The 27,085-nt window shown below is 43.3% G+C and overlaps 1 protein-coding gene across 1 annotated transcript in view; it reads left to right on the top strand.

Moving 5' to 3' along the window:
- The window catches only part of mtfr1l (mitochondrial fission regulator 1-like), a 57,726-nt gene extending 31,569 nt beyond the window's left edge, over positions 1-26,157 (top strand). Inside the window, exons 6-8 of the mRNA XM_084310495.1 lie at positions 10,525-10,894; positions 17,261-17,421; positions 24,005-26,157. Of these exons, the coding sequence (XP_084166621.1) occupies positions 10,525-10,894; positions 17,261-17,378 (488 nt within the window). The 3' untranslated portion in view covers positions 17,379-17,421; positions 24,005-26,157. The remainder of the gene's footprint in view (positions 1-10,524; positions 10,895-17,260; positions 17,422-24,004) is intronic.
- The last annotated feature ends 928 nt before the right edge of the window (positions 26,158-27,085 follow it).

Genomic DNA, 27,085 nt, shown 5'->3' with positions numbered 1-27,085 from the left:
ATCACAAATATGAAGCAGGTAATTACCCATAAAAATAATAAACCTTTCATGGGGTTATTTACAATAATAATAATTCATTTTATTTCTAAAGCACTTTTCATTGTGAAACAAAGGTATGCAGAGTTTCTTGTACTCCTGATTAATGCAATGGTGTGTTGTTTTTGTTCTATTAGTGATTTACACACTAGTATTATAAAAGATACAAACCTGAAAACAAAAGCACTTAAATGTTAAATAAAAGGACCACAGTAATGAGGCAGGAGGAACATATTTTTTTACTGCACTATAATGGTAAAATTGTTATTTAAAAAAGTGCCCCTAAAAAATATTCGGTGCCCCTAGTGAAAAAGCTTAGCGTACAGCCCTACGATTGCCCAGATGACCCTTCCCAGCTCTGCTCTCCCAGCTCCACCCACCAATCCTATGAGACAAGGAAACAAGCAGAGCAAGCAAGCAAACAGTGTGGGGGAGGATCGTCACACCCCCTCCCATAAAACAGGGACCCTAGGGTCACCGGGCCACCCTCTCCTCAACACAAATGTTACGTAAACCATCAATAATACAAGAAGACAAGAATGACATTTCCCTTCAAAAATATTTTACAATCTACCCATCAAATAACCATTAACCCCAGTCAACTGTACCTGACAGTTTCTCGCTTACAGACATTCCTGTCAACTCCCCATCCAGCCAGTTCAGCCTCAGCAACTCGGGCGCACTTTAAGCCCTTTAAGAGAAAAGGAGTGAATAACTAGAATGGGCAGACAGACAGACATGGATGAGGAGAATATTCATAGGGAAGGCGCAGGACAGCGCATCTGCCATGATATTATCTGAGCCCTTCACATGCCGGATATCAAGAGGATAAGGCTAAGAACAGACACCATCTCATCTCAAGACACTGATTTGGGTTCTGCAGCAAGTGTAAAAATGTAAGCGGATTGTGGTCGGTATAGACCACCGAAGGACCTGTCCCAACTTTTGACCTCAAAATGCTGTAGTGCCCAGATCAATGCCAATGCTTCCTTCTCTACTACAGAATAGTTCAGCTGAATATTGGTATCAGAGAATTTCCCTGATACTAAAAAAACGATACCAAGAAACATGTTTAACTTGCCAGAAATCAAAGCAAATTTACTTGTTAATTGACTTGCATTTTTGACACATTCAATATTATATCTCAATATTGTTTCTCCATTGACCCCAAAATGACAGTCAAAAGTCTATACTGTTCACTAAAAGTAATGGATCTGTACTCTGTATCAGGCGATACCCAAAGCCCAGGTATCGGGACTGGTGCGTCCCTACTAAAAAAGGGAATTGCAAATTTGCACACCAGCTGTCCTTAATTTTCTGTGAAGAGTGCACAGTCCGCTATTCCATTTTGAATCCATTTAGGGTAGTGGTTAAGCGTACACTTTAGGGATTAGAGAATTGGGACATCGTAGTGATGAAAGCTTTATCTAAAAAGCTTGTGGTGTCTCTGTCAGAGCTCCATTCGGCTCTACTGTCTTAGAAATAATGTCCTCTGTCTCTACTGCTGTTGCCCCTTTTACTGCCAAGTGCATTCGTCCCATTCTCCCAATGCTCTTAACACATTGGATGCCAGAGGTCGCTGTGGGCGTATGGCCGTTTGTGCCAGCGCTGTAATGCAATGGGGGTAGATGCCGGTGTTTGTAGTGCTAAAACTATATTAAATATTATAGCTATGGATCTAATAACAATGTTGATTGTCAGTGAGTTTCTTCCGGTCAACATGCAAAAAACAGATACTTTTTTCATCCATACATTTTCGTTTTATACCGTGGTGAATATGAGTATAGTTTTAGAATGATCCTGTGTAATCCCAGGAAACTCCGGCAAACAGCGCTTTACTGCATTTCATTATAAATCGTGTCATTTCTCGCCTGATTATTGAATCAATCTGAAATCAACGCTAGATTATCGGTATTATGTTTCATCATGCATGCATGAAAGGGTGGGGAGGGAGGTCGTTTTTATATGCATTGAGCGCCACCAACGGCATACATTACACAGTACATTACAGACACATGCTGCGATCGCGGGGAAAAAGTCGGATCAACGCAAGATTGATAATATATAGTCCTTACTAGGGCTGTCCCGACTAAGGATTTGGATGGTCGACTAGGATTGGCCAAAATTTGCCGTTAGTCGACCATTGGTTGACTATCATTCCATTTGGGCTGTGGGGGGTGCTTAATGTCTGAAGGAGTCGACTGAAGGCTTCTTGTCCTCTGCAAAAGCATGCAATTGGTCCACTGATTGATACATCTTGATATTTGTCTAGTCTAGTGTGTTCATTAGATGGGTGAAATCCTCTTTCTGTGCCTGTTTTCGTAGGCAGTTAGCCTCTGGTATGCGTGCCATTAGTGTTAGCCACGCTTCTAGGCCTCTTTTCTTTTGGAAAGAATGATTTTTTTTTTTTTTTTATTATTATTATATTCGACTAAGAGGTTGGCCAGTCGACTACGGCTCCTTTCGACCGATTTTTGTCGACTAATCGATTAATAGGGGTCAGCCCTAGTCCTTACCTTGTCTATGATGTACTGCAAAAAGAATAATCCAATTATCTGATCGCCATTCCAAATACTGATCGCGGTCGTGTGTCCAACGTTATCCACCAAAGAAAATGAACGGGCGGGCGGGGACCCTCGTCGATGCCATCCCTATAAGCGCTTGTTTTGCCGGAGTGTTTAGAACCCGCCCCCACGCCGCAGCTCGGCCGAGAAAACAAACCACATCGTTTCAAATGGAGTGCAATAGCGACCGTTGCAGTCTCAGACAGAGTGCCACACAGTCCTACAGCATAGCAGGATGAATTATGAATGGAAATAGCAAATAAAAGAAATAACGATCTGGCCCCGCTACGAGGGTCATTTCATGTATGCACGAGGAGATATAATAATGATAAGCTAGCATTGATTTCAGGATGATTAGATAATCAGCCGAAAAATTACGTGATTGAATCACTCAAACTATACTCATATTCAAAACGGTATAAAACGGAAATGTACGGATAAAAAAACAATCTGTTTTTTGCATGTTGACCAGAAGCAATTCACTGACAGTCGACAGCGTTATTAGATCCATAGCTATAATATAAAATATAGTTTTAGGACTCGCAAGTTTGGCATTCTAAAACTATATCCATTGAATAAAGACCTGGCGCTGAAGGGGGATCAGCGCCCCCTGCTGCTGGCGGTCAATGTGTTAATGGTCTATTTTAATTTGTCATTCAAGTAGCAGCTCTTCCAAACACTTGTGGTCTGAGGTAGACATATGTTTAACACTTTAATCGCCGAAGACGCTGGGCAGCGTCTTTCCCCGCCATGCTTATTCTGCCGAAGACGCTGGGCAGCGTCTTTGATATCAATATTTCAAAAATCTGTGATCGAAATCATATTTCTCCCCCGGAGACATGATATGTACTGTTGAGCCCCTCTCAACTCTCCAACGGTTCAAGAGCGCCATCTGGTGGCCGATCGGCGGCTCGCCCAGGGCGGAAACAGGAAATGAAAGCTGGTGCTCATTTCAATTCGGTCCGATCACTCGGTAATAGTCTCAGGACTCGAGCTGATCACAACAGATAGCAATCCGTTACCAATAACTCGATAAACAACATGATTTGGACGTATATACTATTATACAACCTGGAAATGGATCGGATATTTCTACATCCCATAATAGGAATATTTCAGTTCCACGCTCATCGTCCAACGGCGCGAGGAAGATACGGTAAGATCCAGCGTTATTTTTCAACGCGTTCGATACTAACTGCTCTAATGATCATATCACCCACACTAGATGAATGATATAATGTTGGCCACGGAATTATAAACGACCCCCCGCCCATCCGGTCAACATCAGATCATACTTAGTAACTCCTAGAAGCACGTCCAGTTGACATTTTTTATCTCGCACAGATTCCTATCAAACTGTATTTCATCATCAATATAATGCATTTGGGGCTATAAATCAAGTTCTGGAGAAAGCTGCAGAAAACGATAAAAATATACTTATACTTTAGACCGTATTTTAGTATGAATATGTGAATGAAAAAGTATAACGTTGCTACACCCTGAACAATAGATATAGGACGTTGAATGGGCCATAGTAATGTCAATTTAGCAATACAATTTAAAAAGTTATAGCCCTGCAAAGAAGGGGAACTTCTCCATGTTAAATAGGCCTGGCGAGGGATGGTAAATTATGAATTTAACCCTGGCGATCAAAGTGTTAATAAAGCCTACAACTTCCCCCAAATTATTTAGCCTCATGGGTTGGAACTTCCATTGTTGTTATGGCAATGCTCTGTGAAAAGTTAAAAACAGAAGGCATTTCAAAAAGGCCAGGGCCCTCATTTATCAACAATGCTTAGAAAGTGTTCTATTTTCGTTCTTAAGCACAGAATTTAGAATGTCTCTACGCACAGAAAAATCGGGATTTATCACACGTGCGTACACAGGTCGTACGCACACCTGCAAGTACTCAGTGTTGATAAATGCCACTTGTTCTACGCTCCGAGCTTGTGCAAGATTTTAAGTATTTGCATATAGAACTGCCCGTAATTAACCATATACGGTAATGAAACACCCCCATGAAATGTGGAAAAGTGGACTAAACCGAGCGAACGCGTGGGAGAAATACGCGACGCGACATGCTGACAGACGTGTACACGGTGATGTCGGATATGATATCTATTAACTTCCTAAAGACCATTGCTGCCTGGGCAGCGCAAACACTAATAAAGACCGTTAACCACTGTTTGGCGTTGGTGTCATTAATAATAACCATGCTGGAATATGAATGCCCTTTTTCGTTTCGTTCTTTTAAAGTTCGATTACCCAGGGATTAAAGTTCTCCGTCAATTTTTTTTTATCTACTTTTTCCTCCCATTTTCAATTTTTCTCCCATCCCAATTTCGTATCGTCCAATTCTACCCTCCCCTGTCTCGAACGCTGTTAGGCCATGCCTCCCACAAGCCGGCTGCAATGTGGACGAAGCCTTACATCACGTGTCCCCTCCGGTACTCGAGGAAGCAGCCGTCGCATCTTTTCACCTGCACAGCACGATCTCTCAACGGCAGGGGTCTGCGTGGGAGGGACACGCCGCCCCCGTCGCTTCCTGATTCTGCTGCGCAGGCGCACCAACCGACCTGTCCACAACGTCCGATCCCCACCCATCAGCTTTCCCACCCCTAACACTGCCAATTGTGTTAGTATGAACAACCAGCCAAGCTGATAGCAATGCGGAGAGCTGGGCTCGAACCCAGCGTCTCCTGCATTGGTGGCGAGCGCCTTGCCCACTACACCACCTAGCCGCCCCAGTTCTCAGTCAATTTTATTCCAAATTGCGACAGATTTTCCGAAAAATTTTCTACCTGCATGGTTTAATATGATTTGTAGAGGCATACAATCTATTTTGATGTCGGTATTAGGTATAGCCTATATAAATTATATATGCATAGCCTACATTATGCAACAGTAATTTGCGCATAACGCAGCATGGCACAGACATGTCACACGGAGCCCCGCGCCTGCATACAGTAAACTAACTTGATCGTTAACACTATCAGTGCCGGCCTTGTTTACCTTTTTACCCCCTTGAATGCCATCATCCACTTCAATGTTAGCGTTATAAACGCATAATCTATGTTTAAAATTATGGCTATGTGTCTAATCTGCCCGTCTCTTATCAATGACTTGTTTGCAGTCAACATTGTCGAAACGGATTGTTTTTTTAATCGGTTCATATCCTTTTTATAGCATTTCGAAAAGCTATCGTTCTCTCGAAAAATTTCTGAAAATTGAAAGATTCCCCCATAAACGCCATTTATTTGAATATTCTCGAATACACTAGACACGTTGTCATTTGTCTGCCTATTTATGAATCGTTTTCAAATAAACGCTAGATTATCGATAGTATATGTGTACTTATGCACGCTATAGAGGCAGGCTGAGAAATCGATTCTCTCATTTCCTCAAGATCACACACACACACACACATACACACACACGGCACATGCTGATATCTCAGTGAATACAGCTCTGATTATCCTAAAACTGGTAACATAGACTCCTTACTTTAGATCAGATATTCTCCAAAAAGATTATTCCAATTCTTGATCACCATTCCAAATATCGATCGTGTTTATTGATTGATTATTGGCTGCTGTAAATATATATTCCACGCTGCTTTCTATCTCGCGATCACTTCCATGTTCATCAGACGGCTCGCCAGCATAATGGAGCCAGTTGGCTCCGGCAGTATAATAGAATGGGCTGCAGTTACACAGGGATAGACGATAGGGGGCGGTATTTTCCCATCTGAGCTCCTAGAGGGTTTGCTGTACCAACGGGACACTCTGTTGATGAAATATAAATTCAGATCGCTAATAAAAAAATCAAACGACAATACACGTCGTCGGCACTCAACGGGGGGCATGATAAGATGACAATACACGTCGACGGCATTCAAAGTGTTAATATAACTGTTGTCCTTGTATCTTTACACTTAAATAATGTATAGGCTATAGGCCATCGTTTTGCCTTAATAGCCTATATTCTCAAATGGCATTTAATGGCTATCCGCTGTGGGCTATCTCCTCGCTGACGGACCAGTATACCTTTATATCATATCATATTCATATGTCTTTAAGGAATCGTGGGGCTCTGTGGAATACAGGTTGGGAACCCCTGCTATAGCCTATCCTAGGCTATTTTATTTACAGTAGTCTATTTATGATTTGTTTCCATAGCCGGTCTCAGTTATGCTGTGGCTGAGATGGGTCGGGATTAATGAAGCTGATAGGAGACTGCTTCTCGGCTATACGAATTAAAGCCACAATTGAGAATAATGTACTTCCTTCTTGACAATAGCATATACTATAACAATAATACGAGAGTACAAGAACAATGAATCTCACTGCCATGTAGCCTATGCCATGTATAGCCTGCCTATGTGATCAATAAAAACGCGAACTTGAATTCCATCATCATATTTATATGTTGTGTCTGTCCACTATGTTTGTTACTTTGTTATTTTTCCCCCCTATGTAAAGCGACCTTGGGTCTCTTGAAAGGCGCTATATAAAGAAGCTATGAGCTGTCCCCTCACATGCACCATGCACTTACCTGGACTTGATAACCACTATGTTACCGCTCATCATGCACTTTATTATTTAAAATATTCTGTTATATGTACAGTGTTATGTGTTTCATGTATATATTGTACTACGGTCTGTGGGAGCTCCCCTGAAATTTCGTTGTATACTTGTGTGCAATGACAATTAAACGTTTATTCTATATTATTATTATTATTATTATTATTATTATTATTATTATTATTATTATTATCACGTCTGTGCGGGAGCTCACAAATAGACTGTTAGTCTCAGTGAAGTTTCAACGGAGGTCATCTATTCTAACTATTCAAAATAATAGTATTTCGCATTTTATTTTAAACAATATTTAATCGCGTTTGGAGGTGGGTGTTCTGCGTCTGCCCCCCGTGCCAAACAAGCAGGCCAACCTCTTGTTCGCGCGTGAGCCCGTTATAATTACACTACTGTCACTATTTTACAATTAACTATAATGAATTACGGGTCATACAGAACACGCCAGTGTTGAAACTAATGCACGGAAGCTTATTTCCGCGTTGTAGTCTTCATATTCTACCACTGGGCGCCAGGTACGCATGCTCTGAGCTGTGCGTAGATATACGCACAAAGTCAAGCACACGTTCAAAATGATATGACTTTTCTTAGAAATGATTGTACGTACGGATTACGCACATATCTGTGCGTACGCACCATTGATAAATGAGGGCCCAGGCCTGCATATTAAGTCAAGTTGTTGTTGTTGTGCTGTGTCCTTGTTCTGACCTATCTCAAGCTCCGCCCCCTCTTTTCCCGACCCTCCAATCACGACCGTTGCTTCCCTTGGACAAGCAATAGTTGCGTTTCGAGGAACCAGAAAAGGGGCCGGCGTTTGAGACTGGTCAATTGAACAGTGCTGCCAATGTCATGATGTTGTGTGTGTAATAGGATCTACCTTTGATAATGGCCTCCAGTGTTATTGTTATGCTCGATATTTGTCTCATTGCCAAGTCGTGTACTTTAACACTTTGAGTGCCAGTCCGGGTTTTCCTTTTTACCGCTTGAGTGCCCAAATCCGCTCCAATGTTAACGTTATTATCGCTAGGGATGCCCCCCGGACCCCGGTTTTAAACGGGAACCGGTTCTATATTAGAAAATACCGGAGTATTTATAAGCTCTGACGTCCTCGGTACTGCTATCGATACTCTAGAGAAATTATTATTATTATTATTATTATTATTATTATTATTATTATTTAAAAGTTGCGAACGATCCTCTCTCTGTCTCTGCACGAGAAGCGAGCCGCAGCCAGCGAGTCTCCTCGCGAGTCGCTCGCTAGTGCTACACATAGACATACGGGTCCTACATACGGGTACTCCTTAATGAAAGTGTCCCCGACGCCCCGTGCTATAGCGCTCTGCACACAGACAGCAGCTCTGCATGCACTGAGTCGTGATCATGGCGGATAGAGCGAAGCGTTCTAAAGTATGGATATACTTTACAAGGGTCAATGCCGACAATGCACGTTGCCACAAGTGCAACAAAACATTTGCCAGTAAGGGTGGCAAAATACGAGCAAATCAATTTATCAAAACATCTGTTGGCAAAACATGATATTAGTGTGCAGAAATGCGCGTATTCGACTGCCTTGCGCGCAGTGTTCCATCTGCATCCACTGCAGCCGTAACCGTAAGCCAAGATACGGAGTTGCCTAGGCTAATAACGAATTATTACAAATAGGCTAATAAACAAAACAATTGTTTAGCTACAAATACTACAATCTAAACTTTTTATAGATCGTCAAGCTGAGGCGTCAGCCACTATGTCCCAGGCCAGTGAGCCCAGGGCCACCACACATCCTCCTCCTCTACCTCCCTCCACCACCCAAAGTCCTTTCTCCCTAGCAGCTAGAGGAAGGATGACAGAGGATAGGGTGAACGAGTGTCACCGTTCTGTTAGCCTTTTGCATTTGTTGTTTATTATAAAAAGTCTATAATTCAGAGTCAGACACATTTAAAACATTGTTGCTGCTGTTGCTGAAGAAATTATATTAATTTATTATATTTATTTATAAAGTTATATAAAAGAACATTGCTGTTGCTGAAGAAATTATATTTATTTATAATACTTATTTATAAAGTTGTATTTATAAATAATAAAGCAATGTTGATTCTGTTCTTAATTAATTGTCTTTTTTTCTTGCAAAAAAAGAAACAAAAAGAACCGATAAGAGTATCGATAAAGTACCGAACCGTTAAGCAGTATCGATAAGAGTAGTAGTATCGATAAAATCCTAACGATACCCATCCCTAATTATCGCCTAATCTGTTTTAAATTATGGCTATGTGTCTAATCTGCCCGTCGCTTATCAAATAATCATTTTCCAGTCAACATTGTCAAAGCAGATTGTGTTTTTATCGCGATTGTGTTTGATAGCATTTTGAAAACTACTCGTTTTCGAAGAAAAAACAACACATTCTATGATAATCGCCTTTACTGGAATATTCTAGAACGTTGTCATTTGTCGGCCTATTTATGAATCGTTTTCAAATAAACGCTAGATGATCGATAGTATATGTGTACTTATGCACGCTCGTGCCGCCAGTTGAAAATCGATTCTCCTATTTTCTGACCGCGAGCAGAGTCAAACAGCCTATCACCATAATCGCATAAAAGCTTATATATCCGTGAAAACGGGTCTGATTATCCTAATACTGATAACATAGATTCCTTACCTGAGATCAGATGGTATCCAACTGGTTTAATCCAATTCCTGATCCCCATTTGAAAAAAATCGCTGATTTGATTGATCGACCGTGTATACTGTATAACACATTATTCCCCGCGACTCTGATACTCCAGTCTGAGCTGGTAGACCCCGGATGCATGAGTGAGAAGTAAAATGTGGACTGGAATATTTTTTTCCCCCATCCATTTTCATTGAGTCCAATCCAAAAGGGTGATTTACCATCTGGGAGACGATAGGGGGCGCTTTTTTCACATCTGAGAGCCGGGGGCAGCTGGATTTCCAACGGTCGCCTCGGTTGATGAAATATGATTTCAGATCGCTAAAAAAATTTGATCTCACGAATATTCTCGTGATGGGCCTTCAACCAGCGGAAAAGCCGTGAGTGGCGCTCAAAGTGTTAAAAGATACTGGATGCTGTATGTAAATAGACTGTGTTCCTTGGATTCGCCCATGGCATGTGTTCCGGGTAATGGTGACTGCTGCAGAGCTACTAAAAGCACACTGGCGTGTCCCGCGGTGTGCTTTATTCTCATCAGAGAGAGGCCATGTGGAGTTAGTGCTTTACTTGACCAATCCCTTTCCTTTCAATACTGTCACAGTTACAGATTGTTACAATATCAAACCTACCTGAACTCTGTCCCCGCTCTTTTTGTCCCAGATTCCAACCCCCTGACCCCTGACCTGCTGTCACCCGATGACACCAGCATGAGCTTTTCCATGGCACCCTTTGAGACTGCGCCCTACCAGCCCGCGGCCACCGCCGCCGCCTCCTTCGTCATCAGCGATGTCACAGAGGAGGAGGAGGAGGAAGACGACGAGGAAGACGTGGTGTCTGTGGTGTCGGAGCTGGTCCCTGACCCCCTGCCGCCCGTCTCCATGACGGCCTCGGCGACCTTCAACCTGGACAGGCCCAGCATGGACTTCCGGGAGGCGGAGGAGGACACGGTGTCCCTGTCCAAGTCCACCAGCTTTGCGGACGTCATGGACATCCTGAAGGACATGAACCGCATGAAGATGAGCAAGGACAGGTATGGATCTGGCCTTCGTGTTTCATAGCTCTTCATCTCCTCATGAAGACTCTACATAGGCTTTCTTTATATATATACTGTATATTATATATATATATATATATATTTTTTTTTTTACATGTATTCATTTATTTAATATTTTTTTATGCGTTTTCTATCTTGTCAGTTTTATAACACAAAAAAGAGACTAGTATAGTATAACTGCCCCCCACCCAGCTCAAGGCTGTAATGGGAAAAAATAATAATGATATATATATATTTATATATATACACAGTCTGGTCCATAAATATTTGGACATTGACACAATTTTGGCTCTGTACACCAGGCTATTCAATTGGGCCAGATTTTAAAACCAGGAAATGTAGACGGGCTATTTGGGACATTTTCGGCAGCCTATTTAAAACCTTTTTTAGCTTTTGATAATGAAAAACTTTAAACAAACGCAAATTAATGTAGTTTTCACTTTTTAAATAAAACTATCTGTCACATATCTGCCCAGGCACATCAAAGTGCAGAAACAGAATAAAAAAGAGCTATCAATGCACAGAACCATAACAAGTGGCAATAACGGTAAACGATAACACACACATACAGGCATAACACAACACCCCCTACTGCACACTGAAGGAACATAACAAATGCGTTTGTTTTAAATCACCAGGACATTAGGCATACCCTTGTTTACACATTCCACATTATGTTGAAATGTCATCATTGCTATCGAGCATTTGGATTACAGTTATTGCTTTGCTGCTGATCGTGGGATTTACAAGGACCGACTCCTGTACGTGGAGTCTCTTTATTCTTCATTGAATCAGACTGAGTATCCGAACATTCCTCTACCCTCCAGGCCTTACACCCCGGAGGGAACCCATTGTCTCCAGGCGGTACCAGCGTTGCCTTATATAGTTGCTATTATACGACCGGTGGCGTCAGCTTAGACCCATCGTAGGAATCCTGCTATTCCCAGTGACTCATGCTGCTGACTGACTTTATGCATATTCTTCGCCATACAAGCGCGACCCTAATTCTCATTCTGTAACCTAATGTTGCATAATAATAAAATACCCTCAAATACTATTTCTTTGTCAATGCCGTGTTCTTGTGAGTGTTCACCATCTATATTCGATGTACTGTCTGGCCAGTAATTAAAGTACATACCTAGCAGTGGTTTAATCTATCACAATCTTTAATACAGTCAGGGTTTTGTAACCCCTCAGTTACAGTCAGTATTGTCATTTGGACAAGCAAAGCCATTACTTTAAGTTGCAGGCAAGAAAGACAAGTCTGTCCACTGTCTCTGGTTTTAAAACTGCCCTGTTGCAGGTAAAAAAAAAATATATATATATTTCGTTTTTTTTTCTTTTCGATATTGATTATTAAAATATATCGCGATAATTATCGTTTTATCGCCCAGCCCTAACCAAAACTAATTGGACAAACTAACAAGCATAAATCAAATTGTCACTTTTAGTACTTGGTTGCAAATCATTTGCAGTCGATGACAGCGTGAAGTCTGGAGCCCATACAGGGCTAGAAATTGCGACCAAATTGGTCGCATATGCGACCGAAATTGTATCTGTGCGACCTCAAAATATAATTGGGAGCATTCGTGCGAGTCAAAATAATTGTTCTGGTGCGACCCCCCCCCCCCCCCCCCCCTCTCTTGTTGACGCGGATTAGCTACGGAGCTAACAGTGTACCACTATGAATTGAAAATGGGGGACCCTGATGTAAACAAGACAAACGTCTTTCTCTGGTCTGCATCCCCTTAACAATTGTGTGTATTGAGCCGTACTGTATTGTACCCATTCTGCAATCTGTTAATAAAATGTTCATTCATTCATTCACCATCCATCTGCGATGCAACAGCGCGGATTAGCTACGGAGCTAACAGAGTGTACCATCCATCTGCGACGAAACGGTGGCAGCAACACTTGAAACGGAGTAACGTACAATGTCGAGTTCATACTAGTGTTTAATTAGCAGCAATCTGATCTGTTGTTGAAAATGTTACGTTAAGTTAGGTATCCGGCGCACTTCCTGTCATATTGTAGTCTTTTAGATCTTAACAAAATAAAAAGCAGCAGCACTATTGGATAACTGAGTCATGTTTGCTATGTATTTCTTTCTTTAGGGGAGTAGGACATTTGTTTCACATTTTTAGCATGATGTTTTATAGATGGCTAGGTTAAACACAGGTTTTTGTTTTTAAGAGGAGGGGTTTGATTTGATTTGATTGAAGTTTATTTCAAATATGCAACACAACAAACAAACATCAAGTACAGATATAGCCTTAAGCCGTTCAAATAATAAATGTATAATTTTTTTTATTAAATAATAATAATCTAAAAGAACCGATAAGAGTAGGGCGGCTACGTGGCATAGTGGGCAAGGCGCTCGCCACGAAATGCTGGAGACGCTGGGCTCGTCAGTTCGAGCCCAGCGCTCCACATTTGCTTTCAGTTTAGCTGGTCGTCCGTACTAATACACATTGGCCGTATTAGGGGGTGGGAAACTGATGGGTGGGAATCGGGCGTTGTGGACAGCGACTCCTACAGGTCTGTTGGTGCGCCTGCGCAGTAGAATCAGGAAGTGTCGGGGGCAGCGTGAGCCTCCCACGCGTTACTCCTCGCCACTGAGAGATCGAGCTGCGCAGGTGAAAAGATGCGACTGCTGTTACCTCAAGTACCGGAGGGGACTTGTGCTATGTATGACTTAGTCCACATTGCAGCCGGCTTGTGGGAGGCAAGAAACAGCGTCTGTGACAGGGGAGGGTTGAATTGGATGATACGAAATTGGGATGGGAGAAAATATAGAAAAAATGGGAGAAAAAGTGGATAAAAAAAAAAAAATAAGAGTATCTGTAACTGAGGGGTACAATTCCCTGACTGTATTGAGAGTATGGTATTATTAAACCACTACTTAGTTATGTACTTTAATTACTGGCCATACAGTACACGGTATATCTGGTGAACACCCACACAAGAATACAACAATGACACCTAAAGTTCTATTTGGAGGGATTTATTATTATAGCAGCAACGATAGGTTACAGAATTGAGAATTATGAATGCGCTTATAAGGCGAAGAACACTTAAGTAGGTCAAGAGCGTAAGTCCATGAGCATAGTAAGATGGGTATAACTGACGCCACCTGTAGCATAAGAATTACATAAGGCACACTCGTAGTCAGCTGGAGACACTAGGGGGGTTCCCTCCGGTTGTAAGCCGGCAGGGTAGAAGAATGTTCGGGAGCAAAAGTCTGGGTCAACGAGGAATCAATAAGCTCCAGCTACGGGAGTCGGTACTGTACTCCCCTTGATCGGCAGACAAAGCAGCAGCTATAATCCAAGTATGCTCGACAGCATGGATGAAAGCCAGCCAGCCTCTTCCTAGAGACAGGCTCGATGGTGCTCCTCACAGGGTAGATCCCACACAGCAGTGGGGTAGACGGTTCTCTGCTCCAGCAGCCACAGTACCAAAGCAATATAATCCAGCCGGAAAAGGCTCTGCATTCGCCGGTGTAGATTCTCCTGTGCACTATACTTCACATTAACTAGGTCGAACTTGACGTTATTTCACTAAACTCTGACACTTTTACTATCCTATTCGCACATGTTATAAGTGCTCTATTTAGACGCAAAGGTTGCTCACTTCACTTGGTCGTTGACTCGTGATGAAGGCTTCAACGTTTAGGTACTCAACGAATGATGAACTGAATGAACTGAACTAAGTGAACTGCTGCTGCTTTCCACCTGCGCCGTATTTATACGTAAAGTGAATAATCTAGTGCCAACCTCAGTTCTGTCTCGTATTACTGCGCAAACCTGGACATGTTGAGACAAGCCTTGGCGGTGGCTTTGAACTCGTCGTTGGGGGTATGGTCGTTGGCGCCTAGGGGTCGCTGTCCAATAGGAGAACGAATATTATGGTCTGGTTTGTACCTAGGTAAAGGGATATTCCGTGTATATATACAAAGAATATACAAGGGATATCAGACGATATACAAACATTATACAAGGGATATCAAGCAATAAATATATATATTCGGTTTAATCTGACCCTTTGTAACAGTATCGATAAAGTACTGAACCGTTAAGCAGTATCGATAAGAGTAGTAGTATCGATAAAATCCTAACGATACCCATCCCTAATTACAGTATTGTTATATTGTTGTTGTTTTTATCAATCAAAAATATATTACATATATATTGTTGGTGCTCCTTACATTTTAGTGGGTGCTCCTAGGTTTTTGCTGTGCAGTGCTACCAAGTAAAAATGTTAATTTCGAGCCCTGCCATAGACCTCATCTGACACTGGGTTTCCTCCCTGGTGATGCTCTGCCAGGCCTCTACTACAACGGTCTTCAGTTCCTGCTTGTTCTTGGGGCATTTTCCCTTCAGTTTTGTCTTTCAAATGCATTGGATTCCCGTCAGGTGATTGACTTAACATTCCACTTATTTGCCTTAAAAAAACTGGTTGCTTTTGCAGTAAGCTTCGGGTCGTTGTCCATCTGCACTGTGAAGTGCCGTCCAATGAGTTCTGAAGCATTTCGCTGAATATGAGCAGATACTCTAATCTAGTCTTCTTGTTTTTGAGGCTCTCCAATGGTTTACATCTTGTGGTGAACCCTCTGTATTATTCACTCTGGTGCAGCCTTCTCTTGATCATTGACTTTGGCACAACCTCCTGAAGGGGTTTTTCTTCACCATCGATCATCCACCACAATTGTTTTCCGTGGTATTCCGGGTCTTTTGGTGTTGTGAGCACACCAGTGCATTCTTTCTTTTTAACAGTTGATTGGCCACACCTAATGTTTTTACTATCTCTCGGATGGGTTTGTTTAGATTTTTCAGCCTAATGATTGCTTGCTTTACTGATAAGTGACAGCTTTTTCATATTGAGAATTGATGGCAACAGATTCCAAATGCAAATACCAAACTTTGAAATGAACTCTAGAGCTTTTATCTGCTCCTTGTAAATTAAATGAGGGAATAACACACCTGGCCATGGAACAGCTGAGCAGCCAATTGTCCAATTACTTTTGGTCCCTTAAAAAGGAGGAGGCACATATAGAAAATGTTGTAAACGTTCATCTGATTTGGATATAAACACCCTCAAATTAAAGCTGAAAGTCTGCATGTAAAGCACATCTTGATTGTTTCTTTTACAAACCATTGTGGTGGTGTACAGAGCCAAAATTATGAAAATTGTGTTGATGTCCAAATATTTATGGACCTGACATATATATATACAATTATATATGCACATACTATAATAATAATAATCATATTGATAGTAATGGGAAAAAAGGGGGGGAAATAATATAATAATTCATTATTTATAGGATTATATTTTAAGGATTCTAGGATCTCAAATGGGTGATTGGCTGAATGTGTAGTCTAAGGTCGCTTTCACATATAGTTTTGGTGGACTCGGTGCGGTTCTGGTGGTGAAGTTGCAACATTGTTGCATTCTTCATTTGGTTCGCCTGCGTTCACATAGCAATCTGTCAGGCGCACCAAACTATCTGAACAATGTCACGCGGTCGAAAAGGGTGCTTGTCTATTGGACAGTGGAAATGTGTGTGTGGCTGCGAGCCTGTGTGCGCGCGCGTGTGTGTGTCTGGACTGCGAGCCCTCAGATCAGCGGAGGCGAGTTGTTCTATTGAAGCCGATTACCACCATCCTCTCGCTAAACAACTTGTACACCACGTTGTTATATATATATATAATAACAATATAATAAGCCGCGTTTTTTCTTCCTTCTTCCCAAGATGCACAGTTAGATAGATAGATAGATAGATAGATAGATAGATAGATAGATAGATAGATGCAGTGTGCTTGTTTTGCATTGAATGCTGCGAGCAGTGGTAATAATTAAGCACTTCCTATATTTGGTTCGTGTTTGGTCCGATGAAGCGAACCAAGACCCACGCTTTCAGGCTGACCAGAGTTCGCCTGCTTGGACCGCGGACCGAGTTCGACGCGCATTCACACAAACCCGAAAAACCGGACTATCGAATTCTGGTCCGATAATCCGGACCAAACAGCCCCTGTGTGAAAGCGACCTAAATGAATAAAATGATGTGGTCGGTTTGAGATCTTGCTTTTACATTCAGTTGGTTTACGCATCATGTTATTGATTTATTTATTAAAGCGACATTATCGTGACCATATACAATACAATACGTACAGAAGGGAGCATACATCGACCCCACAGAGGGGAGGGGGGGGGGGGGGGGGTATAATACTTTATTCCAAATCGGTTTGTCCCGAGGGAAGCAACGGTTGTGATCGGAGGATTAAGAAAAGTGGGCAGTGTTTGAGTTGGAGGTCAATTATCTGGTTTATATCCTTGCAGGTACAACAGAGGCTGCACCTCCCTCAGAGAGGAGGACTCGGCCACTTTGATCTCGGAGGCCCTGAGGAAAAAGTTTACTCTGAAGGAAGAAGACGTTGTTGCCGTGAAGAGGAAGTAGCCTGTGCTCTCATGTCCCTCGCTGCCTGATCCTACGACTCCATGTAAGTCAGGACAATTCTATTTATTTATAAAAAATGGGGACATACATATTGATGCACATTTTCATGTAAATATGTCAGATAATAGCCAGGGGGTTATTTCCATTTGTAGTCCCTTTGCAGGTTGGTGTTAACACATCCCACGCCGGAAACGGCTTACGACGTGTTTCAAGTTCATGCGAATTCTGCCAATCCACGGCGTATGACGTTATTGAGATCATATTTCATTTTTTCGCCACGTTATTCATAATAACCCCACGGAGCCTGGTATGATGCAGTGGGAGCATGCACAACTCTGCAACGCTTCAATCCTGCCACCTGGTGGATGATCGGCCAGTTGCCAAACCGGAAGTGGATCTCTTGTGATCCCGGTGCATCTGACAAATGTGTCCGGCACTCGCATATTGTTGCGCGACTGTATACACACGTCCGTGTGTAGCGATCGCTGCCATAACGCAATAATCAAATAAGTGGGATCTTTTTCCTCCAGTCTCATCGTCGAACGGTAAGAGGACGCTGACGTTACTTTCAGCCTGTTTGCAGGTGATTTGATAATCTATATATGAGTTTATGCCTATATCACGTTCTAGGAATTACTGCAGAAAACGATAAAAACATATTTATATTCTAGACGGTATTTTCGTATGAATATATGAATGAAAAAGTAAAACGTTCCTACATCCTGAACGATAGATAATCGATGTTGAATGGGCCATAGTAATGTCAATTTAGCAATACAATTTAAAAAGTTATAGCCCTGCAAAGAAGGTGAACATCTCCATAGGCTTACAGTGCTGGCAGAGAGTGGTATAAGATGCTCAAATTGCGTGGCAGGGAATGTGTTAACAGATCAGACGGATTACAAATGTACACATTTCAGAATCACAACAGACGACAAGTTACTAAACTAAAACTACACAAACTTACAACCATAAAAACGGACAATGACAACAATGTGTGCGATGTGGTGAGACAAACCGTTAAATAAGAAGACTCATGTGCTTCTGAGCTAATGTACACATTTTATTGCACTTGAATTGTAAAGTGCTGGAATAGATTGCATGTTAATTGTAGATTGCACATTGCTTTTGCACAAAATGTCAGTATTCCACAAGCTATTGCACTGGATATGTACACATTTTGTAGAAAGTTGTACAGTGTCCAAATATCTAGTCAGTCACAGTCAATGTGCGTCAACTAGATCTCCTCTTTGGAAGGGTGCAGGCGACCAACTGTGTTATCCGGACTAAAGGAAACAATTCCGACTTTAGCTTAAATGTTATTTATTCGGATGTCATATCCAAACACTCAAGCACTCCAATGTCACTAGCAAACAGCCACCGGGTGGTAAATTAGACAGCAGGTAGCTAGTTAGTAGTCATCGGTCATTAGTCAGTATCAGATTATTTACCTATAATGTACAGAAAACAAACGGCATCCATTAGCCACATGTACTATGCATACATAAATGATAATTAGCAGCATAATCAGCGCATACAATGCAACGTACCGTTAGCCAGTTAGATCGCCCACGGGCCTTTTCTCATTACAGGCCTATGGCTATGAGTGTCTCTTACATAGTGCGTCACGCCGACACTGAAGCAGCTCATCTGTCCACAGTCTCAGACGCACGTTCCAGTAAATGCCACTAGGCGGCACCAGACAATAAATAATACTTGCAAAATGTCACTGTAATAATAACAATAATAATTATTGTTTCTCTAGGAATAACGTAGGATAATTCTCCACCTCCCACCTAGTATTCTGGCCGTAAGGGCTAAGAAAACGACCCAAAACCCAAGTGTCCTACCCATTAACACATTGACCGCCGGGCATTGTGCCCCTCTCATACCACTCTCTGCCACCACTCTAAGCCTATGGAGATGTTTACCTTCTTTGCAGGGCTATAACTTTTTAAATTGTATTGCTAAATTGACATTACTATGGCCCATTCAACATCGATTATCTATCGTTCAGGATGTAGTTATACTTTTTCATTCATAGATTCATACGAAAATACCGTCTAGAATATAAATATGTTTTTATCGTTTTCTGCAGTAATTCCTAGAACGCTAGTTATAGGCCTAAACGCATAATATAGATTATCGATTGCAGTTTATTCGTGATACACGCTATATTAAAAAATCCAACTGAATACGATCCTAAACGTTATGACTCATCATGCGCGGATGAACGGGGGGGGGACGGGTCGTTTATAATTCCGTGATCGTCAGTAAATGCTTTATGTAGTATGGGTGATATATTGATCAGAGCAGTTTGCATTAATAATAATAAACACTCACGCTGAAAATTACGTCAGCGTCCTCTTACCGTTCGCCGATGAGACTGGAGAAAAAAGATCCCACTTATTTGACGTGGATCGACTAGATCCATTTCCGGTTTGTATAATAATAATAAACGCCCAAATCATATCGATTATTGAGTTATGGCAGCGATCCATATACACTGATGTGTGTCTAGAGTCCCGCAACAATATGTGAGTGCCGGACGCATTTACCAGATGCACGGAGATCTTCTAGATCCATTTCCGGTTTGGTAACTCGCCCGATCATCCACCAGGCGGCAGTATTGAAGCGTTGCAGAGTTGTGCAGGCTCCCACTGTATCAGCCGAGGCTGGGTGAGGGAATTATGAATACCATGGCGAAAAAATTAAATATGATCTCAATAACGTCGTACGCTGTGGATTGGCGGAATTCGCATGACCTTGAAACCCGTCGTACAACGTGATTGGCGGTCAATGTGTTAAGAGAAACAAAAATACTATTTTCACTCCATCTACAGTGGTAGCCCAACGGCGTCCGTGAAAAAAGACGCAAGTCACGCCGGAAACAGGCAATCCTCGATGTCCTAACTATGCCAGAAACAGGCAATCCTCGACGTCCTAAACTGTGCCAGAAACGGGCAATCCTCAACGTCCTAAATTGTGCCAGAAACAGGCAATCCTCGACATCCTCAACGTTGTCGGCCCCCACAGAATGCGAATACACATGACTGCCAACTGAACATGAACCGCCCGGCGTCCACCTGGCGGCGGACTTGCACTTCCTCATTTGTGAGAGGGTTCCAGCAACGTCCTCATGGTTGACCCCCTGTGGGCTTCTTCTGCCAGGGGAACGCTGACCCACTCCCTGTAGGGAAGTAAGGGCACTCCGGGCCATGGTTTGGACTCTGCCGAGTTTGGCGTTTTTATCCTTGTGGACCACGAGACTGTCCAGGGTGGTTGCAGGGAACTCTACGCCTTCCTGCGCAGCCAGGCATGGTTCATCGAATGCACTTTGGTGTTCCTTGACTGTCGATGCCTCCCATTTTGCTGGACCGGGCCTGCCTGGTGTAGGCTCCCTTCCACTTGAGGCCCCTCTTGAGGCGCTTTTGGGCCAGTGTCTTTGGTTTGGCCTCCGTGGCGTTGTGCCTCCCACCTTGACCAGACCGGGCCTGCCTGGTGTAGGCTCCTTTCCATGCGACGTCCCTCTCGAGGCTTTCTCCGTTTTCAGGAGTGCCGACTCTGAGACTCTGTGGTCGTTAGGGAGTGATGCTGGTTGCTCCTTCCCCCCAGGTGGGCAGCCTCTCTTGGTCAGGTCTGCCGCAAGGTGCTTCTTCACAGCCGTCATCCCCATGGAGTGCGCGAAATGGGTCAATGACTGGCGTGACGTCAACTCTACCTCCTCAAAGAGGTCCGATGCGCGCCACTCGGTCTTGCCCAGCAGGCCGTCCCACAGCACCAGATCCCAGACTCTTGCCACTCTTTGTGGGACCAAGCAACTTTCCCGGGCGCTGATGAGCAGGTCAATGGTCTCGGGCCGGGTCAGTTCTCCTGGCTGGACACGTGGGAAGAACAGCTTCAGCTGCTCAGAGTCCACCACTCTGTCCACTTTGGCGATGTCCTCAAGGCCATAGCAGAGCAGTGCTCTCCCAGTTATCCCGCCAGTGCCAATAGGTCCTCCTATCCCCAGAGAACTTAGGCAGATTTATGGCTGCAAGTTTGATTCTAGGTCTGGCCCCCTGGGAGCCAGTGGTCATACCGGAACTTCTGTGGGGTGCAAAACCTTCCTGCGATGCGCCCTCTTTGCCAGGTGGCATGGCGCGGTCACCCCTTGACTGAGGCGTGCCAGTGGGGTTCGGATGAGGACCGAACCGGGGTGCACTGCCGGGTTGTCTCACCCGTGGGGGTGATTGCCCTCCGACATACTGGAGAGGCCCACTTCCTGCAGTCCCTACTCCATGGATGGACGGCGTTGGAGGCCTCCTCATGGCTGCCGGGGGGAAAGAGAGGGCTTTCATAAGTGCTCCCTGCTTGACCGCTGTCACACTGGGGAGGTGAGGAATGGGCATGAGCGACAGCTCCTTTATCGTCGGCGGACGGGGAGGGGCCCGCTTCAGGGGCAAGTTGGGCTGGCCACGTCGCCATTCCTTTTGACGCCGTGTACCTTTTCCGCCACTTCATCCTCGTAGTCCAGTCCAACGTCACCCTTTCCCCCAGGCTCTTGGAGGGTCGACCCCTCGTCCAACAACGCAGCTCTTTCCTCGTCCAGGTTACCGCTTTACAGAATAAGGTACCTCCACTCTCTTACTACTTGTTCAAAGGCATTGAGTCTCTTTTCGAGCTTATTCCCCTCCAATACTCTCTTGTCTCTGGGTGCCCATTGCGAGCTGAGTCTCTTAGCCTCCTCAATGGCTTCCTCGAACTCCACCTCGAGAGGAACCAACTTCGGTTACACGAAGTGGGACCATACCTCAGAGAATACCTTCCGTTCCAATGCTGCCTTTCTCTGCTTGCATGCATCCTTCTTTGCGTGGCGTTGGCTATCACGGTAGCATGTGCAGATGCATCGGTCTCTTCCAATGCTCCAACATAGTCTCCTGTAGCGTCAACGAGCTTCGCAAACTCTGTTTGAAGAGCTTTCCTGTCACTGATTTAACTCCGCTGGCAACGCAGTGGCAATATTGTCTGCTACTTGGTTGGCTCTCTTTGTGAAAGCCGACTGTTGCTTAAATAGTGCGTCACGCTGAAGCAGCTCACCTGTCCAGTCTCAGACGCACGTTCCAGTAAATGCCCACTAGGCGGCACCAGACAATAAATAATACTTGCAAAATGTCACTGTAATAATAACGATAATAATGATTGTTTCTCTGTAGGAATAACGTAGGATAATTCTCCAGACAAATTGTAATCGTGTACGTACAAGGCAATAGCATTGTCTGGATTAGTATTCGACTAGCTTCCTCTGCGATAAAACTGATTTATCAAGGCATATATGAAGTAGGGTTCAAATGTGTTAAATGTCTGCATATCTTGCGTTAGGATACTTCCAGGATTCCTACACCGGTCTGGAAATGTATGAAACATGAATTTGTTTTAGGCGGTTGGGTGGCGTAGCGGAGATTGCGCTCGTCACCAATGCAAGAGACTCCGGTCTCGAATCCGGGTGTCAGCATTGCCTCCGGCTTGGGCCAGCCGTCATACTAACTCAATGGGCAGAGTTAGAGGGTGGAAGTCGATGGGTGGGGATTTGGACGTTGTGGACAGCGACTCCTACAGGTCGGTTGGGGGACGCCTGCACAGCAGAGACAGGAAGTGGCGGGGGTAGTGTGAGCCTCCCATGCGTTACACCTCGCCACAGAGTCCGCGCTGGCAGGTGAAAAGATGTGACAGGCTGCCTCCTCGTGTACCGGAGGGGACACGTGATGCAAGGCTTCTATCCTCCCTACAACCAACCAGTGGGGGGCATAGTCGAGCAATGTTCAAGACAGGGGAGGGGAGAATTGGAAATACGAAATTGGGATGGGAGAAAAATAGAAAAATTGAAAAAAAAGAAACATGAATTTTATCATTGCCAGGTCATCAAAAGTGTGTAAAGTAAGTCTGAAAAGTATGGAAAAATTATGTTTAGTCTTGTTACTCATTAGACTGCACATATGATATGGTTGCATTTTGTATCACATTAGCCCCTTTTAACACAGAAATCCCATCATAATGCCGCAATGGAGAATCTCGTTTTCCTTCCAATCTGCCGGCTTTGGGTTGTTCACACTGAAACTAGCAAAGAAGGCATAATGTCGCCATCGTGTGTGTTCAGACAGAATGCTGTGATGCCGGCCAAGTCGGATGGACGGGTAGACGCAGCATGGATAGGATAGACGCAGTCTTTTTTCTTTTTCTTATTATTTTTCTTTCAATGCACAACTTTTCAAAAATGATTACTAATATTTCTGGGGGTCCAAACAAAGATACAAGTCAGTCATACAAGTAGTCTTTGACAGCGAACACGTTGGTGGTGTCCGTTTCAAAATGCCACCCCCCCCCCCTGTTCTGTGTTGGTACCTTTCACACAGAACGGCATGCCAACATAATGGGGTAAGATTCCTGGTTTGAACGGGCAGTGTGAAAGGGGCTATTGTGTCATTTCTATTATGTAACTAAAGAATGTTGAGTGGTGTGGCCTAATTGAGAGTCACATCAATGACCAAAGTCATTCCAATCCAGTCAAGAATTTGAGGTCTGTAAAACGTATTTTATAATTGAAAATTTACTGTTTTATTGTTCGTCTCTCCTCTGCCTGTTGCTAGCCCTGTGCCTCTGGACTGTGTACCCATGGACACCCAACCAAGCCTCGACAACCCCATGGTAACGGCTGTCAACCAGATAATAACCGCTTTCCCAGACCAATGCGGTCCAAGGCGGTCCAAGCCTGCATAAAATTGGAACCTCACCCCGATGTCTTGGCACAGCGGAACGGGGGAAACTGCCAGTTCACCGTCACCGTTAGGAATCCAATCCCTGTCTGAAAGAAGCTTTATCACAGCAACACAGGATTAGTTTACCTTCAGATACACTAAACAGACTGACTTCCAGTAACCTGTTCTGCATACAGACCACTTGCTCTTGAGGAAACCTACCCTGCTACCACAGGAGTCCCGTTCCCTATTGGGAGGTTCATGAACTTTTAACAGGAGAGATGCAACTAAACGTTATTTTTCTGCTCATATGTTTAAAAAAATAAATAATAATAATTATAACATACTTGAAAATATTGTATGTAGTGGCAATGATGTTGGCTCCATACAGTCATGATGGCTTGCAGCCTATGAAGATATATACACGCACATACATATTATTCAGTTAACACAGCAGTTTGTCCGTTTCTTTATCTGCATCCCAATATTGTGCATGCTAATGCTCAATGCACAGCATCATATCCACAATACGGCGCAATGCGCGGGACGTTTAAACCATAGCCCCTGTTATGCTGATCCTTTGGTTTTTTTATCAGCATTTTGGCTCCATATTTACTGGGGTGACATGACACGGATGCACAGTACTGCAGTCTAAATAGGAGCAAGAAGACAAAGGTGAATAATGTCCTTTTTAAAGAGTGTGCCTGCGTAAGAGCATGGGAGACTTATTGGTGATTTGTATATGATTATTCTACTGTAAAGTGTGTGTGTGAGACTAGAGTTGTGTACCCTTCCTTGTGTGCTGCTGTTTGTATATCTGCCTGTTAAAAGACAACACCACAGACGAGCTTGTACAGGTATTTTTATTTTATACAGAATGATCTCTATGGTGTGTAGAATGTTTGGCTTTTGAATATAGAGCTGTATCCAGCTCTGCATTGTGTGGCTTTGGTCAGGAGGACACCGGCAATTCTGAACCCTCTGCATGTGTGTGATCACATCCTCCTGTATACAGAATTGACCTATTTCAAACCCTGCCCTCTTTTCTTGATCCTCCAATTGCAACTGCCCCCCCGCCCTCTGCTCGGGAAGCAACAGTTGTGATTGAATAGTCAAATAAAGAGGGCAGCATTTGAGATGGGTAAATTCTATATGAGATAGAGTATGAGTCTAGTGTGGCTGATGACGATGGATTCTAGTGTTGACGCTTTACAACAAACATTGCCTGTTCTAGTATGTCTGGCCCACCCCCTCCCCCTATATTTATTGGTTTTAAGTGCCATGAGTTTTCTGTTGTTTTATCTTCCCATGTGTTTTTTCTCTTTTGTCTGAATGTCTCCCTTTGAGCTCTTAAACCCATAGGTCACCAGTTTTTACAATATTAGCAGAAATCCAGTTACTGGCTGCATAAACACCACAATCATCTATTTTTTTTGGGTAATGGAAAAGCCTCTTCCCACTGACAGAAGAAATCCCCCCCCCCCAAACACACATGCACACATTGAACATGAACCATATCACAATAGAATAATCGATATTACCATCAATTCTCGAGTGAATTATATTTGTATTCAGCGCTCGGGAACCCCCTTATTTGCAGTGTTAGTGCGTGGATTGAATCAGAATGTTCCCATCTGGTTGTTGTTGTAGCTGTTGCAGACTGGTGAACACCCTTTGGCCCGCTTCTGAATAATAATCACATTTACTCGCTGTAGATTGAAGTGATAAATAGTTGTTGACATTGGATACGGTGAAAATTGTTATGAATAGACATTGTAGTCTTGAAGATGTTGAACCTCATATGAACTGGGAACTTGGGTCGCTACTAAAGGGAAGAAAATATTGTGATATTAAGGGATTTTTCACAACACATTTGTCATTATTCATCCTGCATTTCTACCATCTGTCTAACTTGCCTGTGTGCTACACCTACCGTCTTTGTAAGGATGAGTTCACCACCGTGTGTTTGCTTCCTGTCAAGCTGAAGATGTCTTTTTCTTGTTGTCTTGTTTAAAAAAAAATAAAGATGGGCTGGTGTTTTGAAACCACGGCTATTTTTTATTTTAGACACGTTGCTTACATCTATAAATGTCATATTGTACATACTAAAACTAGCACAGAATACAGCTTGCCTTTGTACTTTTCTATGCAATGCCAGAAAATCACCACAGGGTGGCAGTGTAGGTGCACACAACAAGTTTTGCAGTAGTACCATGTCTTGTGAGCAACTAGCATTTTCTGTGACTGAATGAATGAATGAATGAAAACTTTATTTAACAGATTGCAGAATGGGTACAATACAGTACGGCTCAATACATACAATTGTTAAGGGGATGCAGACCTGAGAAAGACGTTTGTCTTGTTTCCATCAGGGTCCCCCATTTTCAATTCATATAGACATTTATGACATACACAACATACATGACATTTATGGCATAGGGACATATAGGTATTTAGTACTGATACATTTGTGACATAAGCGGTATTCAAATATACAATACTGTTACCCCTAGATCCTGACAGAGTATATACATATGATGGGGAGGGGACTGTACATTAGGAGGGGGTGGGTGGGTGGGAGGGAAATATACATACGGCGGGGAGGGAATATATACATGCGGTGGGGAGGAGACTGTCTATTAGGAGGTGGTGGGGGTTTTGGGCATTTACGGTGGCCAGTTTCGAATTGCAGCCTCCCGTAGGTGCTCTTTAAGAGCGGTTTTGAATGTGGGCAGGGATTCACATTCCTTTACAGCTTTGGGTAGGGCGTTCCACATTGTTGTGGCATAATTGCGAAACGTGTTTAGTCCCTTGTTTGAGCCGAATCTGGGTTTAACATGATTTGTTGAGCTTCCTCTGGTGTAGTGGTTGTGGTATTCACTGACCTTTGGGAAGTATTTTGACATGTACATGGGCACCCCGGTCGTATAGTGTATCTTGTAGACCAGGCCCATTGCAAGTTGCTGTACTCTG

Source organism: Notolepis coatsorum (assembly GCF_963971535.1).
Source record: "Notolepis coatsorum genome assembly, chromosome: 3".
NCBI lineage: Eukaryota > Metazoa > Chordata > Actinopteri > Aulopiformes > Paralepididae > Notolepis > Notolepis coatsorum.
Note: the sequence above shows the minus strand (reverse complement) of the source record. Positions and strands in the feature narration are given on the sequence as shown.